This window comes from Spermophilus citellus (genome assembly GCF_964194105.1).
Source record: "Spermophilus citellus genome assembly, chromosome: 15".
Lineage (NCBI taxonomy): Eukaryota > Metazoa > Chordata > Mammalia > Rodentia > Sciuridae > Spermophilus > Spermophilus citellus.
In genome coordinates, this window is record NC_138195.1 from 72,870,093 (window position 1) to 72,893,546 (window position 23,454).

General features: G+C 54.5%; 1 protein-coding gene across 3 annotated transcripts in view; it reads right to left on the minus strand.

The window, feature by feature from the left end:
• Positions 1–23,454, minus strand: part of SH3PXD2A (SH3 and PX domains 2A) — a 228,236-nt gene that overhangs the window by 57,794 nt on the left and 146,988 nt on the right. The window contains exons 7-8 of one of the 3 annotated variants that reach the window (XM_081267954.1): positions 16,067–16,111; positions 9,755–9,886 (exon numbers count right to left, since the gene is read on the minus strand). In XM_081267954.1, the coding sequence (XP_081124080.1) occupies positions 9,755–9,886; positions 16,067–16,111 (177 nt within the window). Of the gene's footprint in view, positions 1–9,754; positions 9,887–14,614; positions 14,662–16,066; positions 16,112–23,454 lie in introns of those variants that run through there. The other 2 variants (XM_081267956.1, XM_081267955.1) reach the window with 2 other exon arrangements.

The window sequence follows — 23,454 nt, forward strand, 5'->3', positions numbered from 1 at the left end:
GAGGCCGCAGAGCCTTGTGTCTGAGGGGGGCTCCCAGCCAGCCACAGGACGGCTCCCTCCCTGGACGGCACTTCTCCCTCATCTTGACCCCAACCCTGAGAAGTGGCGTTGCGAACTGGGTGAGTTTGTGTTCTCCAGCCAGGGCATCCGAAGCTCATCTCACCAAGAAGATAGAAAAATGAGTCTTGGAACGCACGGGGAGGTGCTGAGGGATCCAGCCTCAGCCAAGGGCTGCAGGGCCCAACGTGGGGAGCTCAGCTCAGTAGGGAGGGTGGCCCAGGTGCTCTGAGTACCTCCTGCCCTCCGTGGCATATGCTGCACCTCTCCCGGGGGCCTTAGTAGCCCCTGTGACACCAAGGGCCCAGAGCCAACCCTGGCATAAACTGGCTGTGATGCTGGCCTTGGGCCATGACATCCTATTCCCAGGCCTCTTTTTCTATTTCATGGAAGGACAGGGGGGGTGTTCCCTGTACCTGACATCTGAGGCCCCTCCAACCATTTTCTTGTTGATAGCAACCATCCCTCAACCAGGTCACTCTTGCCTTCTTCGGCCCTGCTGGTCACGTGGGCCTCACCCCGTTCAGGCCTCGCCTTCTCCAGAAGCCTTTCCCTCTTGGCAGACCAGGCACAGCCAACAGCAGTCATGAAACCTGCTTTGGAGTCCCACCCTCCATGGTAGTAACCCTGTGCTTTCTGCCTTGTGCACTGTAGGGATGCAGGGGACATAGAGGACTCATTGCATCTGGATTTTCCTCTGCAGGAAGAGAAAGAGCCCTAGAATGCTGTCTGCTTCGGCAATGGGAAGACAGGCAGCTGCATCTTATCCACCGCTGTGCCCCAATGCAGGGTGTACCATAAGGCACACAGTAGGAGCTCTGTTTCTTGACTGACTGAGCAAGCTGCATCCCGAGGAAGCTGTCCCTGGGTGTAGGATTTCACTGAGGTCTGGATGCTGGGGTGAGGGGAGGAAAAGGGGCTACACGGCAGGTCTCTTCTGGGTGGGGTGAGGTGGGCAACGGGGCCAGGATGGGTGTGCTTGGTTAGATGAGGGGAAGGCAACATGGGGTGGAGCCCTGACCAGCACCAGAGAGACATAGCCCAATGCCACCTCATGTCCTTAGCCTTGTCCGCCAGGGACCTGATGAGCAGACCCACCCAGCCATGCAGACTAGGCCCCCTCCCCAAGGACCCCGTGAGCCCAAAGTGGGACAACTGTGAAACTTTCTTGCTAGACACTGAGTCAACGTGCTTTTCTTTCAGATCCCCTCTGACCTGCTGCCCCTTGGCCTTTTTCCTACTCCAGTGGGGGCTTTTGCAGGATTGACCTCTGTTTCTGGCTCTCAGAGGCCTAGGGAACTCACACTGCAAAGCTCTTGGGGGTTTGGCTTTACAAAGAAGTAAAATCCATAGTGTTAGCGCTCCAGCCTCCCACCACTAGACAGAGCACACTGTTTGAAGCCCGTGCCTCCCTTCCCAGCTGTGCAACCTTGGGGCAAGTCACGTCACCCCTCTGGGCTTCAGTATCCTCCTTGGAAAGACAGAATGCCAATCTCCACCCTGCTTCTTACCAAGATGTTTTAAAATCTGCATGACTTTATATCTTATAAAACATAAAATATTGTGATTCAGAAAGAGATCACCTTGAGAAAAATCCAAAATCCTCTATTAGTTGGCAGGAGCAGGCATTTCCCCAGGTGGCCTTGACCTCCCAGCTGGCCTTCCGTGGGTTTCGAAGAGAACAGACATGCAGGCTTCTGGCCACTGTGCTGAGGTTCCAGGACATCGCCTGTGGCGATGCCAATGGGTCAGATCCTTAGAGGAGAGAGGGCTCTGCTATCACGCTGGTCTCAGGCCCCCACATGCAGAGGGCCACTTTACTGCCAGTCCTTGGCAAACTTCCTCTGTTTCTGGCTTTCCCTCATCTCCTGCGGTGCTCCTGGGCCACTTCCCCACAGTCCCATCCAATAAAAGCTTAGGGGAGGCAAACGAACTTTAGCATGAGACCGAGCCATGCCCAGCTGACAGGGAAACATGGAGCTGGACTGAGACAATTCCACGAGACCAAAATAAGAGCTTCAAATAGCACATTTCAAACAGAGGTAGAAATCGCCGTGGGGATACACGAGCCAAAAACTTCCCTCCGTTTTCTGGGGCTTAGGAGCTCCGCTTCAGTGTCCCTACGGAGAAACGCTGGCTCCCCACAGACTCCTCAGGCGCCTGAGCTAACTGGGTCGCCTGCTTGTTTCCTGCCATGAGGCCAGGATTCTAGATCAGCACTGGGACCCAGAGGATGAGGTTATGGAATCTGAAAAGATGCTGATAGGGGTGAGGGTGGTTACCCTGGGTCACCCCCAACTACCACCAGTGTGATTACCGAAAACCCCAGTGCTGAAGGGTGTAATATTGAGCGGCCACAGGATACACTGGGGAAAGAACGAGGAAAGGGCAATTTGTGAGCCCAAATTCCCTGAGGTCCTGACAAATTATACTCCCCAGAAAGTGTCTGCACTACACTCTGCTGAAGTGTTTTATGTAAGAATAGAGGAAATCAGGGAGATGTTTTCCCTATACTTCAGATGAGGCCTGTCATTTGTACTGGGGACAAAGGGAGTGTGTGCACATGTGTTGGGGTGGCCAGAGGGTCTCTAGTGCTGCCGGTGTACTAGACACCTGTGCAAAGGTAGATCTGGGTAGGGGGAGTGTCCACAGAGCCAACATCAGGACAGGGTGACTGGCTGCTCCACCTGCCCTGCTGAGCAGGTGGAAGCCCAGCAGCCAGAGCCTCCCCTGCCTGCTGACCAGCCAGGGCACCTGGCAGCTGGCTCCGGGCAGGTGGCTGGCAGTGCTCAGTGCTGACAATAGCCCCAGCAGATCTGGCCAAGGAAAGAGTTATTTCCAGAGTCTCCTTGTTGCCACCAAACCTGTCCCTGTGCCTTCCAGCCACAGCCAGGATAGCCTGCTCCAAACACTGTTCTTCAGCTGGCTCTGCTGCTCACAGGCTTTGGTGGCTAATGTACCCAGAGCTTCCCAGCAGCCACTTTTCTTCTGCCCTGGGCACTCACATGCCTGCTTTGCTGTCCCTGTTCCACTGTCCTGCATGTCCCTCTTAGCCTACCAGAACCTTTTCATTCACTAAGGCCCACCTCCTCCTCTGAAAGCCTTCCCTACTATGCTAATCTTCTTCCTTGGCATTTTAGCTCTGTGTCATGTGACAAAGGGATGTCACTGGTGGGCCTCTCCTCTTCCAGCCTTGCATGAAGCCCCCTGATACCCAAGATTGCTCTTGAGTCCTCAAAGAAACTTGAGCTCCAGGGTGGTGGCTGTGGCCAGACCCCAGCAGGTTTGTCCTTGGCCTCACTACCTTAGAGTAAACTTTCTGCTGCTATACACACCTGACTGGCCCTCAGGGCTGACAGCATCCTCAGAACCACTGGGTATAATCAGTTCTCAAGCAGTTGGGGAAATTGTGTCAGAGCTGTCCCCATCCAGTGGCCTTATCAGGGCTCTCATACATTGAGTACTTACTGTGTCCCAGGCCCTAAGCACTGAATTCCTTTTGAATCAGCATATACAACCCTATAGTTGTGGGAGCAATTATTCCCCTTTTACAGTCAAGGAAACTGATGCTTAGGAGACCCAGGAAACTTTGTCCTAGAGTCATCAAAATCAAGATTAAAACCAGGCTTATCACTGGGTGTGGGGGGCACATGCCTGTAACCCAGCTACTCAGGAGGTACAGCAGGCTTGCAAGTTTGAGGTCTGCCTCAGCAACTTACCAAGACCCTGTCTCAATGTAAAAAACAGAAAGGGCTATGGATGTCGCTCAGTGGTAAAGCACCCCTGTGTTCAACCCCAGTACCAAACAAGCAAACAAACAACAACAACAACAAAAAAAAAACTGGCTTATCTAACTTGAAATCCATGTTCTTAATTGCTAGGCTATACTGCAGTCTTATTCTCAGAACAATCTCTACCCTGAGGTGAATAAAACTAGACTGAAGCCTCAATTAGGATGAACACCTCTGCTCTGGGATTTATGCCCCCAGACCGTCTCCTCTCCAGCCAGCTTTGTGAAGTGGATAAGGGGCATACCAGAGATGATCTCAGACCAGAATGGACCTGGGCATTGCTGAGATTAGGTAGATATAGCAGGGAAACGTGGTGCACTTAGGAAGAGAAGAGCTATCAGGTCTAATGGCTTGGACAGGACCTCCAAATGGAGACTGGTCATGGGAACCAAACTACTTCAAGGCTCTTCCAGAGATAAGAATGCTAGTTCACATATCTGCAATGCAGACTGCAATAAACCTACCTTTCTAGAAACAGCCTATACTTATCTTTGTTGGGACACCCATTTTCTAAGAACAGTGTAGCCTGGAAGCTTGAATTGGCAATTAAGTGGTTCTTTAGTGAGTAAGTGCCAGAATGTTCAAATCAATTAGTATTCAATATCCATAAAGGCAGGAACCTTATGGGTATGTATCCAATCAGCACAGGGCCGGGGACAAAGGAAGTTTTCAAAAATTATGAAATAAATGAACAAACTAATGAATTCCATATCCATTATATTTCACTCTTATAAAAAGCTCAGGTGGTACATACCACTGTCCCTTTTTTCCTAGGCAAAAACAAATGAACTCCTATTTAAATCACATAGTTAGCATTAGATATTTTAGATTTTTTTTTTTTTTTCTTAAGGTGCTAGGGTTCCAACTCAAGAGTTTTGTGCATGCTAGGCAAGCTATATCCACACCCCATAGCTTTCGGTCTTAAATTCAGTATTTGAATTTAGTTTTCTAGGTTTCTTTGCTCTTTCCACCATACAAAGCTGCTAAACAAGTAAATGGTGGAAACCACCATTTTTTTTTATTCCTTACCCTCCTCCCCAATATTTCTCGTCTTTAAAACCTACCCTTAATAACTGTTGTTGAAGAGGTAGCCATGCTTATGCTCTTGGTAGCTTCTCCTAAACATAGCTGATTGGACCATAGTGGACGTGTTTTCTACGGTCTGCCATTTCATTGGCTGACTGGGAACCAATCAGATCCGAACTTCATTTTTTTTTTCTTTTTAAGAAATGGAGTCTCAAAGCCGGGGAGGCGCACTCCTGTAATCCCAGGGGCTCCAGAGGCTGAGGCAGGAGGATTGCGGGTTCAAAGCCAGCCTCAGCAAAGCCAAGGCGCTAAGCAACTCAGTGAGACCCTGTCTCTAAATAAAACACAAAATAGGACTGGGGATGTGGCTCAGTGGTTGAGTGCCCGAGTGCAATCCCGGGTTAAAAAAGAAAAGAAAAGAAAAGAAATGGAGTCAAACCATGTTGCCCAAGCTGATGTTGAACTCATAGACTCCAGCAATCCACTTGCCTCTGCCTCCCAAGTAGCTGAGACTATGGGTGTAGACACTGCCCAGCTCCAGCATAAAATTTTGAGCTCAGAGAAGCAGAAGCTATTGTCAGGAACTGGTAGCTATCATAGAGCTTCTGATGCTAACAAGCTAACACCATGTAAACAAGCTGCTATCTGAAGAAAAGAAGGCTGGTCTACACTTTGAAGAGCACAGCTATGCTTTCAATCCATTTGGAACCCAAGACAGAGCCAAGAGTAGCTTCTTTTGGCTTGCACAGACTTTCTGATTCCTAATTTCAGCCTCCTTGGGTTCAGTGAGATTTTCCTGCAACCTTTCAATAATCTGTTGAGCAAGACAGCCCATTTCTATCCCTTGCTCACAACTCAGTTGGGACCAAAGCGCTGACTTTGGAGGAACCGAAGATTTTCAAGGTTGTTTTCTTACTGGTAAAAATAAGTGGAGGGACCAGAGGAGCTCAAAATGTCTTGCTTCCAAGGAAGTACAAGAACCCCCAGAATATGGTGCCAGTGCCAGGAAATAAACAGACTCAGAGGAAGAAAGCTGAGGCAGGAAAAATTCTGTTGACTCATCTCCCCACTTCCTGTGCTGGCCTGTATTCCCGAGAAGGAAAAAACAATTCTGGAAAGTTGGAAGCAGTTTTGCTCAACACAGGACTCAGAGAAATCAGGACCCTGGCACCTTCACACTGCCAGATGTTAGGGCTGCTGCCTGCTAGAGGGTGAAGCCAATGTGGTCTTTGAGGCACAAGAATGTTCTACAAAGGAGTCATCTCAGGCACTGCGGCTCATGTCTAGGGTAGAAGGGTTTCCACAAAGCAACAATGGCTGCCGTATGCCCTGCTTAGCCTGCAGGGTGGTAAACCAAAGTTGTTGAATCTTTCTGCTCTATGTCACCCTGTTGATGGACGGAGACAAAATTGTCCTTTCTTGGCAGGGACCCCTCCAGGCTCTGTTTGATCAAAAATGCTTTCCAAAAGCTACTCAGGTTCCATTCTTGGGAACCTGTAACTTCTGATTATCTATGTCCAAGGAATGGGTTTATCTTTAGTGTTGGGAAAACATCCTCCTTCTGAGATCTTCTCAGCTGTCACCTGCCTCCAAGTTCAAAGAATCAACTAGCAATAAGCAATATGAATTTCTACTGTCTATGAGCACCATGCTGGCAGAGGGTCTCAGAGACATCCTCTGGCAAGGATAGTCCTGGGAGTTCTGCATTGGCTCTTTTAGCTTATGTCTCTCCCCAGCCCACAGCCCACTTGCCATCTGGGCTCAGCCCATTCTTAGCCTCTCCCATGAGATCTGTAGAAGGGAGAGATCTCAACTCTTGGACTCTTTGTTACTTCAGCCCCCAAACAGTTAAAAGTGCCTCCTGCGGCCACATAGACTTGTTCCATGGTTCTGGTAGAATGATTCCGTGAAGGGCAGGGCCTGGCACCTATTGTTCATTGTTTGTGGACTTGGAATTACCTTCCAGGCACGTGGGCTGAGACAGATGAGAGCATAGGGCGCTGGCACGCCCACACCTACACAGCACTTCCTGGCTAAGGTCCCAGCCAGAGGACCAGAGGTCACCTCTATGGACCCTCTATTTTACTGCCAGCTAGGTGAGAAGGCACCCAGGCAGAAATCTGGCACCCAGCGGGAGGTCCAGGGAGGCAGGGATGGTGCTGACTGAGCTGCTGCCCCAACATGGCTGGTGGAAATGCCTCAACTCGCCCACCGTGTCCAGGTCAAAGGCATCACAATTGGGTCTTTGTTCCAGAGTTCAAAAGCCTCACTCACCACTCCTTCCAAAGCCAGCTCCCAGGACGCACAATAGGCTTCCCCCCACCCCCACCCCAGGCCTCCAGCTTCCCTACCAGAGGAACCACCTCCCAGGATCTGCAGTTTGGCCTTCTTCCTTTCTCCCTTCCACCCACTTAGTTCCTCTGGTTGTAAACTCCAGGCCTCCTGGCTTCTGATGGTGACAGAGAGGGTGGGTTTGTATGGGTGGCCACAGCACTCCAGTTCTCTGTGCAAACATCTGCAGCTGAGCAGCTGTCTCTACCCAGGGGAAAGACACTAAACTTCCAGAGAACCAGGAAAGCTATGCACAGCAAGGCTTTCTCTACATAACATCAGGGCCCTGCTGAGTTCCCCAGCCAAGTTCACCCCAGGAGAGGGCTCAAGGAAGTCATCTACTCCAGCCCCTGTTCTCAAGAAGCTGCAAGGCTACCTCCATTTCACAGAAGGGATAACTGAGGCCCAGAGAATCAGAAGGACCTGAAGTCAAGCAGACAGCAAGTGATAGGTAGAATCCTATTTCCAGGGATAGCGGCTCCCTCCCAGGGAGGGAGCCAGATCAGGTTCCTCCAGCCACTCAGGGTGAGGGGGAGATAGGGAGTCATGGGGAACAGATATCTCTGCACCATTTCCAAGTCTAACAGACATTCATCTTTCCTCCAGGTAGGATTCCCAAGTGTTCCTAGGCTCCGGGAGGTGGGACAGGAAGGGAGAAGACACAAACACCCCTATGCATCTTAGAGTAGAACAGACTTCCTTTCATACGGAGCTTCCTCTTCCGCTATCCTGGCCAGTGGCTGACCCCAAAGACCCAGGAGCTCCTCAACTCCTGCTGCTGCAGGGTTACATGGCTGTGGGCGAGATGCGCAGGTGAGGTGAGAACCTCTAGGAAGAACTGACCTTGTAGAGAAATGGGCCCGTCTTTTTGAGGTGTAAGCCCCCAAACAAGCAAACACCCTTCTCCTGGCATCTCCCATTCCAGAGACCCTCCCATTCCAGAGACCCCACGGCAATGCCAGCTTCCCTAGGGAGCAGGATGGTGGGGTTGGCGATGGGACAGAGGCTGAGGGCAAAGCTGTTGAGGAAGGGACTACTGTGGTGGTTCCTGGAAGTGAAGGGTCAAACCTTGCATTAGAAACGTGGTTCTGCCAGGTGTGCAGTGTCACTGCCAACCACCCTGGCCCTGGCTCCAGGCATGAGGACAGAGCCCGACCTCTCTGAGAGAGGAACAGTCTGTGAAAGGCCCAAGCTTTGGAGGTCTGTTCTCACGGAGCACATTCTGAGGCAGGAGTTAAAAGTGCCTCCTGCACAGGAGCCTGGGCCTGCCTCCCCCAGGAGGCCTGCTGGATTTCCCCAGCCTCTCTGCAGCTACCTGCCACCCAGAGGCACAGGAATCAGGGGCGCAGGATCATTCTAGTTTTACTTTGGATCTCAGAAGACTTCCTTCCCTTCCTTCTCTGTGCCTCAGTCACTCTGTCTACAGAATGGACTAACAGTCCTTTGGCTTCCTTGGGCTGGGATGTGGCTCAGTGATAGATGACTTGCCTGGCAGGCATGAGGCCCTGGGTTCAATCCCAGCACCAAAAGGAAAAAAAAAAAAAAGTTGGTTTGTGTTCCTTTTGGGACCCGGAAAGAGACAGGGAAGAGAGAACAGGCCCCTCCCCTCTGGGAGTGTCCATGAAATACAGTCCAGGGGAGCTCCTGCACACAGGGGCCTCCCCGGTGCAAAATGAAACTGAAACAAGATGCCCAGCAACCAGCCCAATGCCCCCCAGCAGGCTGTGGGGCTCTGCCAGTAGAAGCATTGGGTCTAAGGCCCATCCCGGTCCCTGCAGGGGCCCAAGGCCCACATAGGGAGCTTTCTCTTCCGCTATCCTGCCAACTCGAAACTGACACACTCAGGATCTCCTTTTCCACCCGCTACCAAAGACACCAAGGGACTGTGGTCCACTCTACAAGAACCTTGGAACCAGCAGTCCCCAGACTGCCCAGATACGGCCCCTACGTCAGCTTCCAAAGACAGAGTGCTGTAGGACCTGGCTGCCGCCCTCGAGGCTCTCTTCCCAGGTCCCCAGCCTCTAGCTCAACAGCGGGCAGTCAGTTCACCAACCAGACTCCAGCCAACTCCCACAGGCCCGGTCCTTCTTTAGGGACTCTGGACCCCACAGTGAAGTCACGGCCTGCTTTCCCAACCAGCTGGCTGAGTTCTCCTGCTCCTTCCAGGACCCCGGCTTAGAATATGGCCCCAACAGGGAAAGCCACGGCTGGACACTGCTGAGCCTGAAGCCACCTTCCCCAGGGGCCTCAGATGGCATGGGGTCCGTGGGCAGGGGCTGAACAGTATGCCCACGGCTGCCACCCTGGCCTTGCATTCACACAAGCCGGCTAATTACCCCCGAGCCAGGGAGACATTCTTCCACCACCAGGCAAGCTGCTGGCCTGCAGCCCAAACCAACAGGGGGAACTTCAGACTCCTTGGCCTCTCCCTGCCAGATGGAAATAACGTATAGCTGCAGAGGTGGGGGAGGAGGAGGGGAACAAAACCCAGCCAGGCCCGGGAGCCAGGCCGGGGCCCTGAGTGGACAGCCGGATGGCCGGGCACTCACCGCTCTCGTTCTTCTCGATGACATCCACCACCTCCCCGGCCTGGAGGCTCAGCTCTGAGTTCTCTTGCTTCTTATAGTTGGACACCACCACGTACTGTTCCAGGATCATGGGCTCGGCGTTGGTGTCGGCACCTGGCGAGGGCAGAAAGCACGCGGTGAGCCAGCGGCCAGCCATGGCCCCGCGGCCGGGGCGCCCCCTGTCCATCAGCCTCGGGGGAGGCTGCTCGGTCGCCAGTGCTGCTCCGAGGGGCTGCCCGCAGCCAGGGCTCGCAGCTCTCCGGGCCCCAAGGACAGGCCATATAGCAAGGCTCCACACCGGCCCGCTACACTGCGGGGACCGGGGGACATGGGGAGCCAGGGGACAGGGGGAGGAAGAGGGGGAGGACAGAGACAGAGGCAGACAGAGACGGAGGCCAAGGATGTTGAGGAAAAGGGCTTCTGCTGAGAAGAGTTAAGTCACAGCCCAGCATTGGGGAGCTGAGGGAGCGGCCTGGGGCCCAAGTGGTCTGTCCAGACACTGGGGCCAGCAGGGGTGTGTGGAGGGCCCCAGGGGGCGGGTGGGCGGCCCATGAGGGCTGAGGTCAGAGGCAGGAGGGAGAAAGAGGAGAGGGAGGAGGAGGCCCTGCCTCTGCCCCAAGCCCTGTAAACCCAGAGAGAAAAGGCAGCCCGGCTCCCCTTGGGCGGGAGAGGGAGAAAGCGGGAGAGACTTCTCCGCAGCCCAGGCCCAGCGAGGAGTCCAGAGGGTTTGAGGCCGCCAATCAGTGGGGTTTACTTGCAACCCTTAAATAGAAACACATGAGACCCATCGAATGAGGAGCTGGGGGTGGAGGAAGGGGAGGAGGAGGGCTCAGACTGTTTACTTGAAACCCAAGAAGAAAGTCCCAGCGCCAGCGCTGGAGAGCCCAGCCCACCCCCCGCCAACTTTTCCTCAAGTTCGGCTCCATTCCTGCCCCTCTGGCTCGCCAAGGGACGGGCACAGACGGCCAGCCCCAGGCAGCTTGCCCTGCCCGCGTCCAGAAGGACCTCAGTGGACCTGGCTGCCGTCCTCTCCCCACACAGGGGTGGACTCAGTCTCCCTGTGCCCTGAAGTGCGGGGCTTGAGGTGCTCATCCTCTACCACCCTCCTGCCACCCTCACCAGCAGTTTCAGGAGGCTGAGGGGACGTAGCACAGGGAGGGCAGGTGAGGCCCAGGCTCCCAAGAGCAAATTCTCTGTCCTCCTTGGCCACTGCACCAGTGGGACATTCATCAAGCACCCCACTGGAAGGTGGGCAGCCTGGGTTCCCATCTCAGCTCCCTGGCTGTGCATATGTGATATCCTGTGCAAACCTCTTTGCATTTCAACTATTACACTCTCCAACACCCAGGATGTCATGTGCCCTGATAGGAGTGAAAAAACCCACAAGCCAAAGACTGGCTAGAGCCCTCCTTCGGGAAAACCTTCCCAGCCCAAATAAAATTCCTAAGTACACTTCTTAAACTGTACGCCTGCCAGTCAGTTGGGGTAGTGCCCTGTAACCCCAGAACCTGGGAGGCTGAGGCAGGGGGATCACTAGAGCCCAGGGGTTTGAGGCCAGCCTGGGAAACGTAGTGAGGCCCTGTCTCAAAAACAAAACAGCATGCCTGCCAATCTCCCTGGAGGCTGGGGTTCCACAGAACTGGCCTGGCTGCAGAAATAGCTGAGGATCTCCTCTCAGCCCCTTGGTGCCTCAACCCATGGCCACAGGCCCTACACTCCTGAGCCTGACTTATGTGCCAGCACCTCACAACAGCCCTCTTTCCCCATTTTACAAACTAATCACAGGCTCAGAGAGAGCAAGAGACTCCCCCAGTTCCCACTGCTGGTATGGAGAGAACCAGGATTCCCCAGTATTTTTAGGATCAAGTCCATCTCTCTTTCCATTACAGAACCACCTGATGTCTGTTTCCACACATGTCATTCTTTGACTACAGTGGTCCTCAACTTGGTGGCACTGAATCACCTGAGGAGCTGTTTAAAAACACCAGCTTCAGAGGTCCAGGTTCAGGTGGTCAGAACCCAGGAACAAGTATTTTGTAGACACCCCATAATGCCCCATGTTCTGGGGTGCAGCCAGGAATGAGAAGCACTGCTTAGATCTTTGTTGGGCAGCCTAGGCAGGGGGCACCGGCCACATTACTCTGGGAAACCCCAAGGGAGGCCCTCCTGGGGGGAAGATAGAAACCCACTGCCCTGGCGGCTTTCTAACATATAGTGTGGGCCCTGTGGCCCCAGCAGGACTCTTTGGAGACCCAGAAGGGACCCCGCCCCTGCTGAGGTGTGCCACATGAGTGTGTACATGCAGCCTCAGGCAGCCCCTCCACAGGCGGATTGTATTTCAGGCAGAAATGCAACCAACAGCTGGGCAGCAGGCCGGCTCCGCCCCTGCACTCAGATGCTGCCAGCTTCTGTGCCTGCCCTGCCAGCAGGACAGCAGCAGCACTAGGCGAACAGATGTCCCCCAGTGTGTCCCCAAGGGACATCAGCTTCCAAGTCCTGGGGGCGCCCCAATTCTACCAGTAACAGCAGACCTCAGTTGAGGCTTCCTCAAGGTCAAGTCCTCCGTAAAGTGCCCCACTGCAGTCCTGTTCTGTCTCATTTAATCTCCGCGACAGCCTTATGCAGTAAGCCCTGCTGTAGCCCCACTTTACATATGGGCAAACTGAGTCTCAGGAAGGGAAGTGATTTTCCGAAAGTCCCACAGCTGCACCCAACTCCAGCTGACCTTCACATATGATCTTTACTTCTTCGGCACCTTATACGGCCAATGGGGTGCCAGGTACCTGGTCTCCAGGGAAGAGTCCCGTCTCACTCTATCCCCAGACACCCTGGCATACAGGTGGTGTCTAAGAAAGACTGTAGTGTGGGAGTCTTGCTGCCTCTTGCTGCCTCTGTTGGGCAGACCCCAGGACCCATTAGGTGGTGGACACTCTGTGTGAAGTGAATGATCTGGCAAGACACAGGACAGAGGGATCTGGTGTTGTTGAGCCGATCCTGCCCTTACATGCTGAACAGGGGAAAACTAGACAATGGAACTGGAAGAGAAGAGTGGGAGCTGGGGAAACTGAGGCAAAGAGAAGCTCCCGATTTGTGGCCAGAGAATGCTGGAGCAAAGAGGAGGTGCTGGCAAGTAGATCCCATCAGCTCGTTTTGATCCACGCCAAGAAAAATTTGAGGCAAGATTTCCAAAGTGGAGGAAAATCTACTCCCTGGCCCCTCCCCCCAGCCTCTGGAAAATTGGTCTGGAGTCTTCTGAAGGCCCACACTCTGGGACACAGGTAGGGAGGTGAAGAGAATGCAGGGCCAGCGCTACAGAACTCAGACGGGCTGTAGCTTTTCCTGGAGGCCACTCCTTAGGTTGTGGGACAGACACACAGAAAGACAACTTGTCCTTCCTGCTGCCCACCCCTCCCCCAACACAGGCACTGCCTCTTAGGGCATCACTATGCGGCACTGCCCTGGGGCCAGGGTGGCGGGTGTGCTGGGAGGTGCCAGGACCAGGTATCCAGATGAGAAACTGCGGCTCGGTGGGCCAGGCAGCTGGTGGGCAGTGATGTCATCCCAGAGGCGGCTCTGGATCCCCTCCCAGCCAAAGCTTGGAAAATTGGGGGCTGGAGGAGTCTGCCCGAGAGAAGGGAGGGGAGGGGCAGAGGAGGGAGCCTCTGGTATTCAGATGAAAAGGGTTTGGCAGAAGCAAGGAGGAGGGCTGGACCCCTGGTAGAGAGCAGAGCCTCCCCCAGGTTGGAAGGGGACTTCGCAGAGCCTCATTCAGAAGTAGACCTTGTGCTGGATCTGCTGGGGCTCCGGGGGTCCCTGGAATCCCTGCCCTTCCCTTGCCTCACACCTGTGTTTCTGCAATACCCACCTGGATGGAACCCTGGCTCCTGGTCAATCCTGACTGCCAACTTAAAACTTCTAAACTAGACCTCTGCCAAGTCAGTCCCGTGCTCCGGCATCTTCAGTGGCTCCCTGTTACCTACAGAATAAAGGCTGAATTCAAGCCCGATCTTTCTTACAATCTAAGCTCAAGTTCCTTGAAGCCCTGCACGCTTTCATGAAATATTCATGATTCAAAACACATGCATTGAGCACCTACTGCGTGCCAATGACAAAATTTTATGCAAGATCTGACTTTCTTAGCCTTTGCTGCAGCCCCTGCCCCTGCCTGGAATGCCTTCCCTTCTCTTTGCCAAACCCAATTCTCCCCTAACATTTCTGCCCCTGCAGAAGGCTCCCCCATCACCCTAGCCATGGTGCCCCCTCCTGTTCTCTCCTGGACTTTTTTATTGGGCACGGATGCCGAACCAGACTGTGTGCTTCATTCCAGTCTCCATGATAAGTGGTGACACCCCAGGACAGGTGCCATAGGATGGGACAAAAATCATTATGAGATTCATCCATGCAAAAGCTTAGGATCTGAGGGTCAGGTCCAGTTCTGCTTTACCTTTACTTGCTCTATCCTGGGGAGGACACTTAACCTCTCTGAGATGTAGCTTCCTCATCTGCACACAGAAAAAAAAGCAGAACCTCATAGCTGTTCTGAGCATGCAGTGAAGTTACAGGGGTTAAAGTCCGATGTAAACTGTAGGGCTGTGTCTCTGCAACATGCCTCTCCCATACCCACCTCCAGGCAGGCAGCCAGCACTTGCCAGCGGGAAAGAGCCAGACCAGAGCTCCCTGGGCCCACTCCAGGGTGGATGCCAGACTAAGCAGCCCCCAGACCCTTATCTATTAGCATCTTTAGCACCAACCAGTCACCTCTGAGTTTCCTGTCTCAAGACTTCTCCAACAACTTCTCAAGACTTTTGAGACACCAAAGCCCAGAGAAACCTGGTGACTTGCCTGAGACCCCAACACTGGACTCCCCTCAGCCAAACTGCCTCTCCTGGGTCTCTGGCTCCAAGCAGCGGGGCTCCTCCTGAGAAGACAGGTTATGTGGTGGCCTCTGCCCCAGGATCCCTATCACTCTCCCAATCCTAGGCATGCCACCAAGGCCTCTCCAGCCCCTCACAAGCCCCTCCCAGGCTGCATTGGGGCTGCTGGTCTCTCAGCTATACGTTTGGTGAATAAAATGTATCGCTGTGGGCCAAGTGGCTCACTGGCTCATGCAGAGGGGAAAAAGGGACAGGCGCCCAGTGATTAGCTCAGGCCCCAGCCCCTCGTCACAGGGAACACCAGAAGGATGATTGCAAGGGAAGCAGGCCCTCCCCCCCCCCCCACTGCCTCCTCTTCTCCTGGCCCCTCTCCCAGGACGTCGGCCTCCCATTCCCTGCCAACAGCTGTGGTAGGGAGGGCTGGGGCCTGGGCTTTAAGCCCTGGAGCCAGCCCAGCCCCCTCTGACCCTCGACCCTTCTGCTTTTCCTCCAAGCCCCCAGCCTGCATCTCTGCTCTTAGAAATGAAGGGGCCCCATGGAAGACCATTCTGGAAATCCCATCCTTCCCTTGATCATCTCTGTCCAGGCACTGAAAATCCCGATGTTCAGGGTTTTGTTTTGTTTTTTTCTTGACATTGTCTAGCAAGACCAAAGGCTAAAGTCAAGTCCCTGACCCATGGCCCAGTTCTGCCCAGACACAGGCCACGGCCCCTGTCCCTAAGGGCCATGTGGGCCAGCGGGCCAAAGCCTTGAAAACCCCCAGGCTAGCGGCAGCTTCGATATCTGTATTGCTGGGTCCTGGGAGCTGTGACCCACCCTAGGTCACAGTCACAAGACAGCTCCACCCCCACCCCAAATCACCAGTTCCCCACTGAGATCTCTGGAAACCAGGCTTGGCACAAGGACCTCAGCTCCCTGCCTTGGTTTAACCACCTGAAGTGAGACCAGTCACCTTTGCCTGGCCTGCCCCATACTCCCAGGGACAGCCAATGAGATAATGCCAAAGAGAATGGTAGCCCACCACCACACCACCGCCCGAGCGCTTTCTGTGTGTCAGGATCCCCAAGGTAGCATTACACCCCCCTAGAGGGATTGCGCAAGCCGCTCCAGGCGGCTCAGCCAGGACGTGGCAGAGCCGGGCTTCAAACCCACACACCCTGTGGCCAGAGCACATCTGCTCACAGCTGTGCTGCGTGGTCAGCACCCCACAAAGGGCTTCCAGGCTGGATCTGAGAATGAAAAAGGGGTAGCCCGGCAGGCCGAGGGCACGGAGAGTGCCAGATGCCCTGCATGCTGACAAAGGGCTGCCGCAAGTCACACGGAAACAAGCGGAAAGGAGCCCGCGGGCACCGGCTCCGGAGCATGCGCGCTGGGACCCACATGTTCACATGCACGCAGGCACATGCACACCGGGCAGTACCTGTCACGTCCTTCTTGGGAGACTCAGCCCAGCTGGACAGCCACACTTCAGAGTCCCCCGAGAGAGCAAGCAGCAGGAGAGGAGAACCAGAGGAGAGAGAACCGTTAGGCAGGCAGGAGGTCCACCGAGTGCGCCGCTGGATCAGCAGCCGTGGGCGGAAGGCGGGGGAGGGGAGGGGAGTGATTTCCTGGCCCTGGGATGGCTGCTGGGCGTGGGCCTGTGTGATTACAGAGGCTGGGACCGGGATAATGAGGTGTCTGTCGAAACGCAGGAATCCGCTGGAGCGCAGAGAATCCTACGCAAAGCCTCCCTGCAGTGGGACCCTCTGGTTCCTGGGCCCTGCAGCAGGCAGCCCTCTCTTCTCTGTGGCCATGTGGGTGGCTGGCCCCACAGAGCTCCCGAGATTCTGGTGAGCTAACAGGCTGAGCAGCCTGGACCCAGAAGCTCAAATGTAAGGGCTGAGGCACTCCAGGCCAGGCTCCAGGTTTTGGGGTGCCAATCTACTAGGTACCCTTGCTCAGCTCTTGCCACAGTCCCACCCAGTGAGAGTGGAAGGGAGTCTCCCTGATAGAGCCTCACTCCTGGCTCTAGGCAAGAGGGACCTCTAGTGACCAGGACATGACCGCTCTGTTCCATGCTCAGACAATGGTGTTCCATCTGGGCCTCAGTTTCTCACCTGTAAAATGGGGTTAAGTTATCCTGTGGAAGAGGAGCAAAAAAATCAAAGCACCATAGAAGAACATCTGATTATGAGATGTGGTGCCACTAACGTCCTGAGGCAGAAAGCTCTTGGCCTAATCACGGGTGTGAACATTTTTAGAACATCAGAGGCTACCACATGCAGCCCGGGTGCTGGCTGCCAGTACAGACTCATTTACTTCCCACACAACCCCAAGAGGTGGGCACGCATCTGTGGACCCATCTTGCAGACAGGAGCCATTCAGACAGGGGAAGTAACTGGCCCAAGTTTCCAGGAGCCAGAAATGGAACCAGGCCTGGCAGCACCCCAAGTCGAATACTTTCTCTGCTGGGCTGTTCATCACCTCCAAGGAGCAGAGAGCTGGCTGCTGTGGGGATAATTATAGGAAAACATGGAGATGAAAGTCTGAGAGCAAACCCTTGCACTGTCCACCAGGCTGTCCAGGAAAGCTGCCTGATCCCTTCACAGACAGTAACAATAAACAGCAGCATACATTTATATAGCACTTACTGTCTGCCAAGCTTTGTACCAATACTTTCCATAGAGTAACATATTTATTTTTCACAACAGTTTACAGTGGTAGATACTATTATTCCCTCCCTTTTGCAGATGAAGAAACCAAACCAGAGAGGTTAAGTTACTTGCCCAAAGCTGCAAGCTAGTAGTGTCCATCTCTTTAGGGACACAGACCTCAGGTGATCAGAGCTGGATGCCACTTACCATTTAAAGCACCTCACCCTCTCCCTTGCTGAGCAAGCCACCTTCCAATTGCAGGCTGACTTTCCACAGAGAAATGGGAAGATGGCCCTTCCAGATTGCATTGGAAGCCCACAGACTTCCAATTGGGGGCTCTGTGGAGAGGTTTAGGGAGGCCTATGGAGTCTGCCTGGGCTCAAATCCAAGCTCTGTCCCTTTGAGGAAGTTACTTAACCTCTCTGATCCTGTTCCTGATCTTGTTAAACTCAGGATGAAGTGATGTACTTACCTCCGGTTGCTGTGAGGATTAAATGAGGTAATACATCACAGTGCCCTGCATGGTGCGGCTCAGTAGGGTGAGCGGCCATTGGCCATATCTATCTCGAGTGTGTTTGCACACACCAGATTCCCTGGGTTCAGTTCCCTCTGAGTGCCGCAGGAAAATCAAGCTCCCAGGGTTGCCAGGATGGAAACTCGATGGCATTTGCTACTGTATGTACCAAGAACACACTGGCACCTGCGCCCAAATATTTCCCCGCAGTCACTCTCAGACACCAGGTCAGCCGAATTGGGGTCAAGGGATGAACAGGGTTCGATCTGCAGCCAGAGCCTGTCCCTAGGCCTAGTAGTCAGCAGGCGCCTTGGCAGCAGGACTTCCATCCCTGGCGTGGCCTGGACACGGACGATGTGCCGAAGCCCCCCCCCCGGGCTACGCTGTGTGGCCGAGCAGGCCCGAGCTCCCGTTGGGTGCCCACATCTTGCTAAGCCTCCAACTTCCGACTGCCCAACCCAGAGATGTGGCTACATGGGCTGCCCAACCAGCAGTGCCAAGCCACGCCCCCGGGTAGGCTCGTGCCAGGCCCAGCCCAGCCCCATCTGTCCCTGCTAAGAGGTCACCCACAATCCCCTCCACCTCTGATGGCGTCCATGCTGCATTCCTCCCTTTTGGGGTTCCTCGTGAGGAAATGCTTTGGGAAAGGCTGACCTCTTTCAGGGGACCTAGGCATCCTTCCCAGCCCACCCGGAGCGCCCAGGAGGACCTGTCCACTAGAACGGGGGTGGACAAGGGGCCTCCGTGGAGACCCCTCCGGTGGCAGGGCACATGCAGCCATGGACAGAATGGGAAACCATGAGCAGGCTGCTCCCAGGTGTCACTTACAGAACCACTCGGGGGGCTGGGCCTGGATGATGGGCAGACCACCTGAGCTCAAGCCTGTCCCCTGGCCTTCCTTCCCCTGCCCCCAAGAGAAAATGGGAAGCAGACCAGAAACGAGCCTGTCCTTCTAAAAGAAAAGAAAGATGACCTCTCCCCCAGTCCCGTGGATGCGCAAAATCACTCCAATGCCACTGTTCCCACCCAACGCCCGCGCCGCGGAGTCCCTTCACTCCAGGCCACCTGAGCGAGCCCTCTCCCCGGGTGGGAGGGAGCCCTTCCGCTCCTTCCGATGAACAGAGGACAGCACTGGCTCGCGAACCCTGGCTGTCTGGCCAGGAGGCAGAGGAGGCTGCTGGCGCAGGGCTGGGGAAATGGAGATGGAGAGACAGCGAGGTGGGGTGAGGGGGGCCAGAGGGTGCAGCCGAAGGAGCAGCTGTGACCGACACAAACCAACTGCTTTCTGTCCTCCCCACTGCTTCCACCTCCCTCTCCTGGTGACACAGAACCAAAGGCCCTCCGGAACAGGGTCACAGGCCTGCTGGGAAGCAAGGGGCACTGGACTGGGAATCTGCATGAGGGGGTCTTGCCCATAACCAGCTGTGTTACTTTGGGCAAGTGGCTTGACTCCTCTGAGCCTCAATGCTCATACTGTAAAATTAAGCATGTGGGCGTGCTGATCTCTAAGGTAGTTGTCTGATGTTGTAGACTTTCCAGCAGAAATCTGGTAGTCTCCACAACATGAGTGTACCATAGCTGAAAATAATCTTTTCAAAGAAAGAGATCACCTTTCCAGAGAAAAACGCTCGAACGTGGTCTCAAGGTAAGGAAACTCAAGTTCGAAAGGGATCTCTCCGGCACTGAGCAGAAATTGGGAACAAGACTCAGAGAAGCCTAGTTCTTGTGCTCAGCTCACCCTGCTGCTGTTGCTCACTAACTTGGGGGGCATTTAGCAAGTCTCTGAGCTTCTTTTCCTTCCATAACGTGGGCTTGAAATGACCTACTCTGCTTCCTTCACATGGATACTTTAAGACTGAAATGAAGGCAGGGGTGGTGGTGCATGCCTGAAGTCCCAGTTACTCAGGAGGCTGAGGAAGGAGGATCCCGAGTTAGAGGCCAGCCTGGGCAATTTAGCAAGACCCTGTCTCAAGTAGAAAATAAGAAGGGCCAGGCATGTGGCTCAGTGGTAGAGCATCCCTGGGCTCAGTGGCCAGTACTGGGGGAAAAGAAGCCTGAAGTGACCCACGGCCTGTGAGAAGCAGAGTGGAAGGAATGAGCTTTCTGGGACAGGAAGGGGAGTGGGGACAGGGCCAAAGCTGGGGGCAAAAGCTGTGGGCTCCTGGCAGTAAAGGTATGTGGATGTGCCGCTCCCTACAGCTAACCATGGTAATTAGGCTCCGGCCACAGTGTTCCTCCTGGCTGGGGAGGCCAGCCACACTGCAGGCCCAGGGAAGCCCAGGTGTGTGCAGGTCACGCCAAATTCAGGGACCTGAGGGTGCTTCGATGCTGGCCCCAGTTCTTGCCAGGTCCAGGTGATGACGAAGCCAAGGACTGCACGACAGGGGCCTGACTGTATAGGGGCTCCCAGGACCACCCTGCCTGGCCAGACCCAGTCTGGGGGAACCCTCCATTTGCCTATTAAGTCTTCCTTTAACCTCGTGCAACTCCAGAGCACTGGGAACTGAGTGCAATCTACCCAAATCTAGTCCTCAGCCACGTTTCTGGGAATGCTTCCCTGGTGTAAGGCAAGTTCCACCACCAAACTAATAAATCCAGAGTGGGCCGAGAGCCCAGGTGGGAGAGACAGGGCCGAGCACTGCCAAGGCCCAAGGCTCAAACCCCGTGGAGAAAGAAAGCCAACTGAAGGCTCAGGGGACCAGGCAGGGCCACCCCTTATCAGCTTCCACAGCCCCTGCCCTGAGGTCCTGGAGGGGAGGGACAGCAGAGACCCTGCAGGGAAGCAGACACCTCCCCTGTCCTGCAGGACCGCCCCATTTCTGGGAATTCTGTTGTTCTTACCCACCACCTTGAACTGGTCTCCCAATAACTGCTGGACCCTGGTCTTTTCCTCGCTGTGGTACCTGACCCTGCACAAGGCTGGAATTCTTGTTTCCTGTAGACCACACCTGCTTCTTTTTCTTTGTAACTAGGCCACCCGGAATCCGGCCACTGCTTTCAGGCCATCCACTACGGAGGGCCTAGCGGCGGCTGGCCTTACTACCCAATCGTAGTTGCCAAGCCAGAAAACAAACCACTGTGCAAACATGTCTTCCCATCCAAACTCACCTGACTGTAAGCCTGGAGTGAGTGGTTCACTTGTTTGGTGTGCGCTATGGTTTGTGGGGTCTGAAACACGTTTACATGTCATCGCCATTGTAACAGTGTTGGGAGGTGGGGTCTAGGGAAGGGGTCTGGATTGTGGGGCTGGAGTCCCCGGATGAGACAATGCCTTTCCCCTAGGAATGTCAGAGTTCTGCCCCTTTTCTCTCTGGCACATGCCCTCTTGCCCTTCTGCTTTCCATCCTAAGTTGAAGCCGCAGATGTGGCTGCCTGATGTGAGACTTCCCAGCCTTAAGAACCCAATAAACCTCTTTTCTTTATAAATTATCCAATCTTGGGTATCCTGATATAGCAACCGAAATGGACTAAGATGGCATGTGTGAGCTGCTTCTCACAGGGGAATCTCTGTGAAGGTTATTTCAGCATGCGCGGCAGTTGCCATCTGGCCATAAGTACTTATAGCAGGAAGACATAATGCCCTTGTACCAGAGGGGAGGGGTTCATGCTGCCAGAGCAGCAGCTCTGCCCAGGCCCTGCCTCCTACTCCAACCCTTGCAGGTGGCTGGTTTCATGGAGGTGTGCTGGGCTGTCACCTATGGCCTCATGCTGAAGGGCCTTGGGCTGTTTAATGCTCCTCTGTCACGGGGCTGAAATCATTCATAATTTATGAACAAGGAGGCCCTGTGTTTTCATTTTGCATTGAGCTCCAGTTATGTAGCTGGTTATGCCCAAGGCCTGAGGGTCCTGTTCCACAGACTTTTGAGCTAAATGAATAGAGTACTTAAGAGGAGTGTTAGTAGGCTAGATTTCTGCTAGGTGTCTTCTTTTCTTTCTTCTTTAAAAAAATTTTTTTTTAATTGTAGATGGACACAGTGCCTTTGTTTTATTTATTTATTTTTAATGGGGTGCTGAGAATCGAACCCAGTGCCTCATGCACGCGAAGCCAAGTGCTCCACCACTGAGCTACAGCCCCAGCCCATCTCCTGAGTTTCTTCTGCAAGACAAAAAGCAAATCCTCAATGCAGACCCCCTTCTGGCTTCTTGGTGGTACCTTAAGGCTAGGAAGACCACATAAGGATTTAAGACCAGAAACAGGAAGACACTGTCCTAAGTCACGCAGCAAGTAAGTAGTAAGGCTGGGGATAGACTATACCCCACTCACTTAACGTTCATGCCATGCATGGGGTTCAACATTTTCTGGGCATTACTTTCTTTAATTCTTACAACAATCTGAATTTGGCAGGTGAGGGATGTGAAGCCCAGGGGAAATCAAGGTTCTTAAGGCTCCACAGCAAGGAGGTGATGGTGTCAGCCTTGGAACAAGGCAGGCTGGCTGGGAACTGGGACCCAGGGGCCCTCATGGAGGATATTGTTTTCTGGATCCTCCGCAGTCACTGGCCAAGGCCCATTCATTTCGGCTGTGCCTCTCTTTGTCAGTGCAGCCGTGTTCCCACTCTCTGTGCACTTGGCAAGAGAGGACCTGCCCCTTCCCCAGAGTCCTGCCTCTCCCAGAATCCAGGGTACATGTGGGGCAGCCCAACCCGGGACAGGAATGCGCCCTGACCCTCTGGCCGCTCAACTATGCAGTCAGGGAACAGTCAGTCTCCCTGCTCAGGTGGGGAATGGGGTGCGGAGAGGGGCTGGGCCCGGAGCCACCCACAGCCCCTGAGGACTAAGTTCAAGGGCGCCTGCCTAGGCCAAGGCTGGACCAGAAGGCAGGAGGCCTGATCGGCCCCTGGGAGCGTTGCAGCTGCCTAGGGGGCCGCCCTGGGGGGGCAGCAGACAGGTTGGCCAAGGTGCCAAGGAGAGCTGAAGCTTCCCAGTGAAGACAGGTGCTGTGGTTGGCTGGAGGCACCGTGGTGGGTGGATGGTGGGACGCTGTGTGTGTGTGTGTGGGGGGCGGGTCTGAGCCTCTACTCCCGCAGCTGCTGCATGACCCCATGGTGGCCCCTGGGGTGGCAGCCTCCCCCTCAGTTCTCAGGTTCTCACCTCGCCCCGCTCCGCCAGGATGTGTGTGTGTGTGTGGGGGGGGGGGAGACAAACTCAACACTGTGCAGAGTTCCAGGATCCCAGCCACCCGCCTCCCTGGGGTGGTCCACCTTGGTGGTCCTCCCCCACTTAGTGGGATGTCCCCCCATTACCCCACCCACCAGCTCCCTGAGAAGCCCAAGCCCCAGCCCAGTATGCGTGTCAGGAGAAAGAGGCAGGCTAAAGCCCAAAGCGCTGGGCCCCAGCTCCATAGGCCTGCCTGCTGCTCCCAGCTCAGTCTCCATGGGAGGGAGCTGGGAGGGAGCAATGGAGCTAGGGTGGTACCCTTGGGACACATTCCCACCCAAGCTGAAAAGCAGAGGGTCTGCAGAAGAGCCTCTGTGATCAACCTATCAATGGATCAATTCCAGCTATTTGATGAGCATCAGCCCCGCGCACACCTGGGGGCCTTGCTTTGGACCACCTGACTGTAGATACAGCATGACAGTGGGGACAGGGGTACACACATCTTTCCCATGCAGTCCTGTCTATTTCAGGAGACTTGTTGGCTTGGGGAGAGAGCCTGGCTCC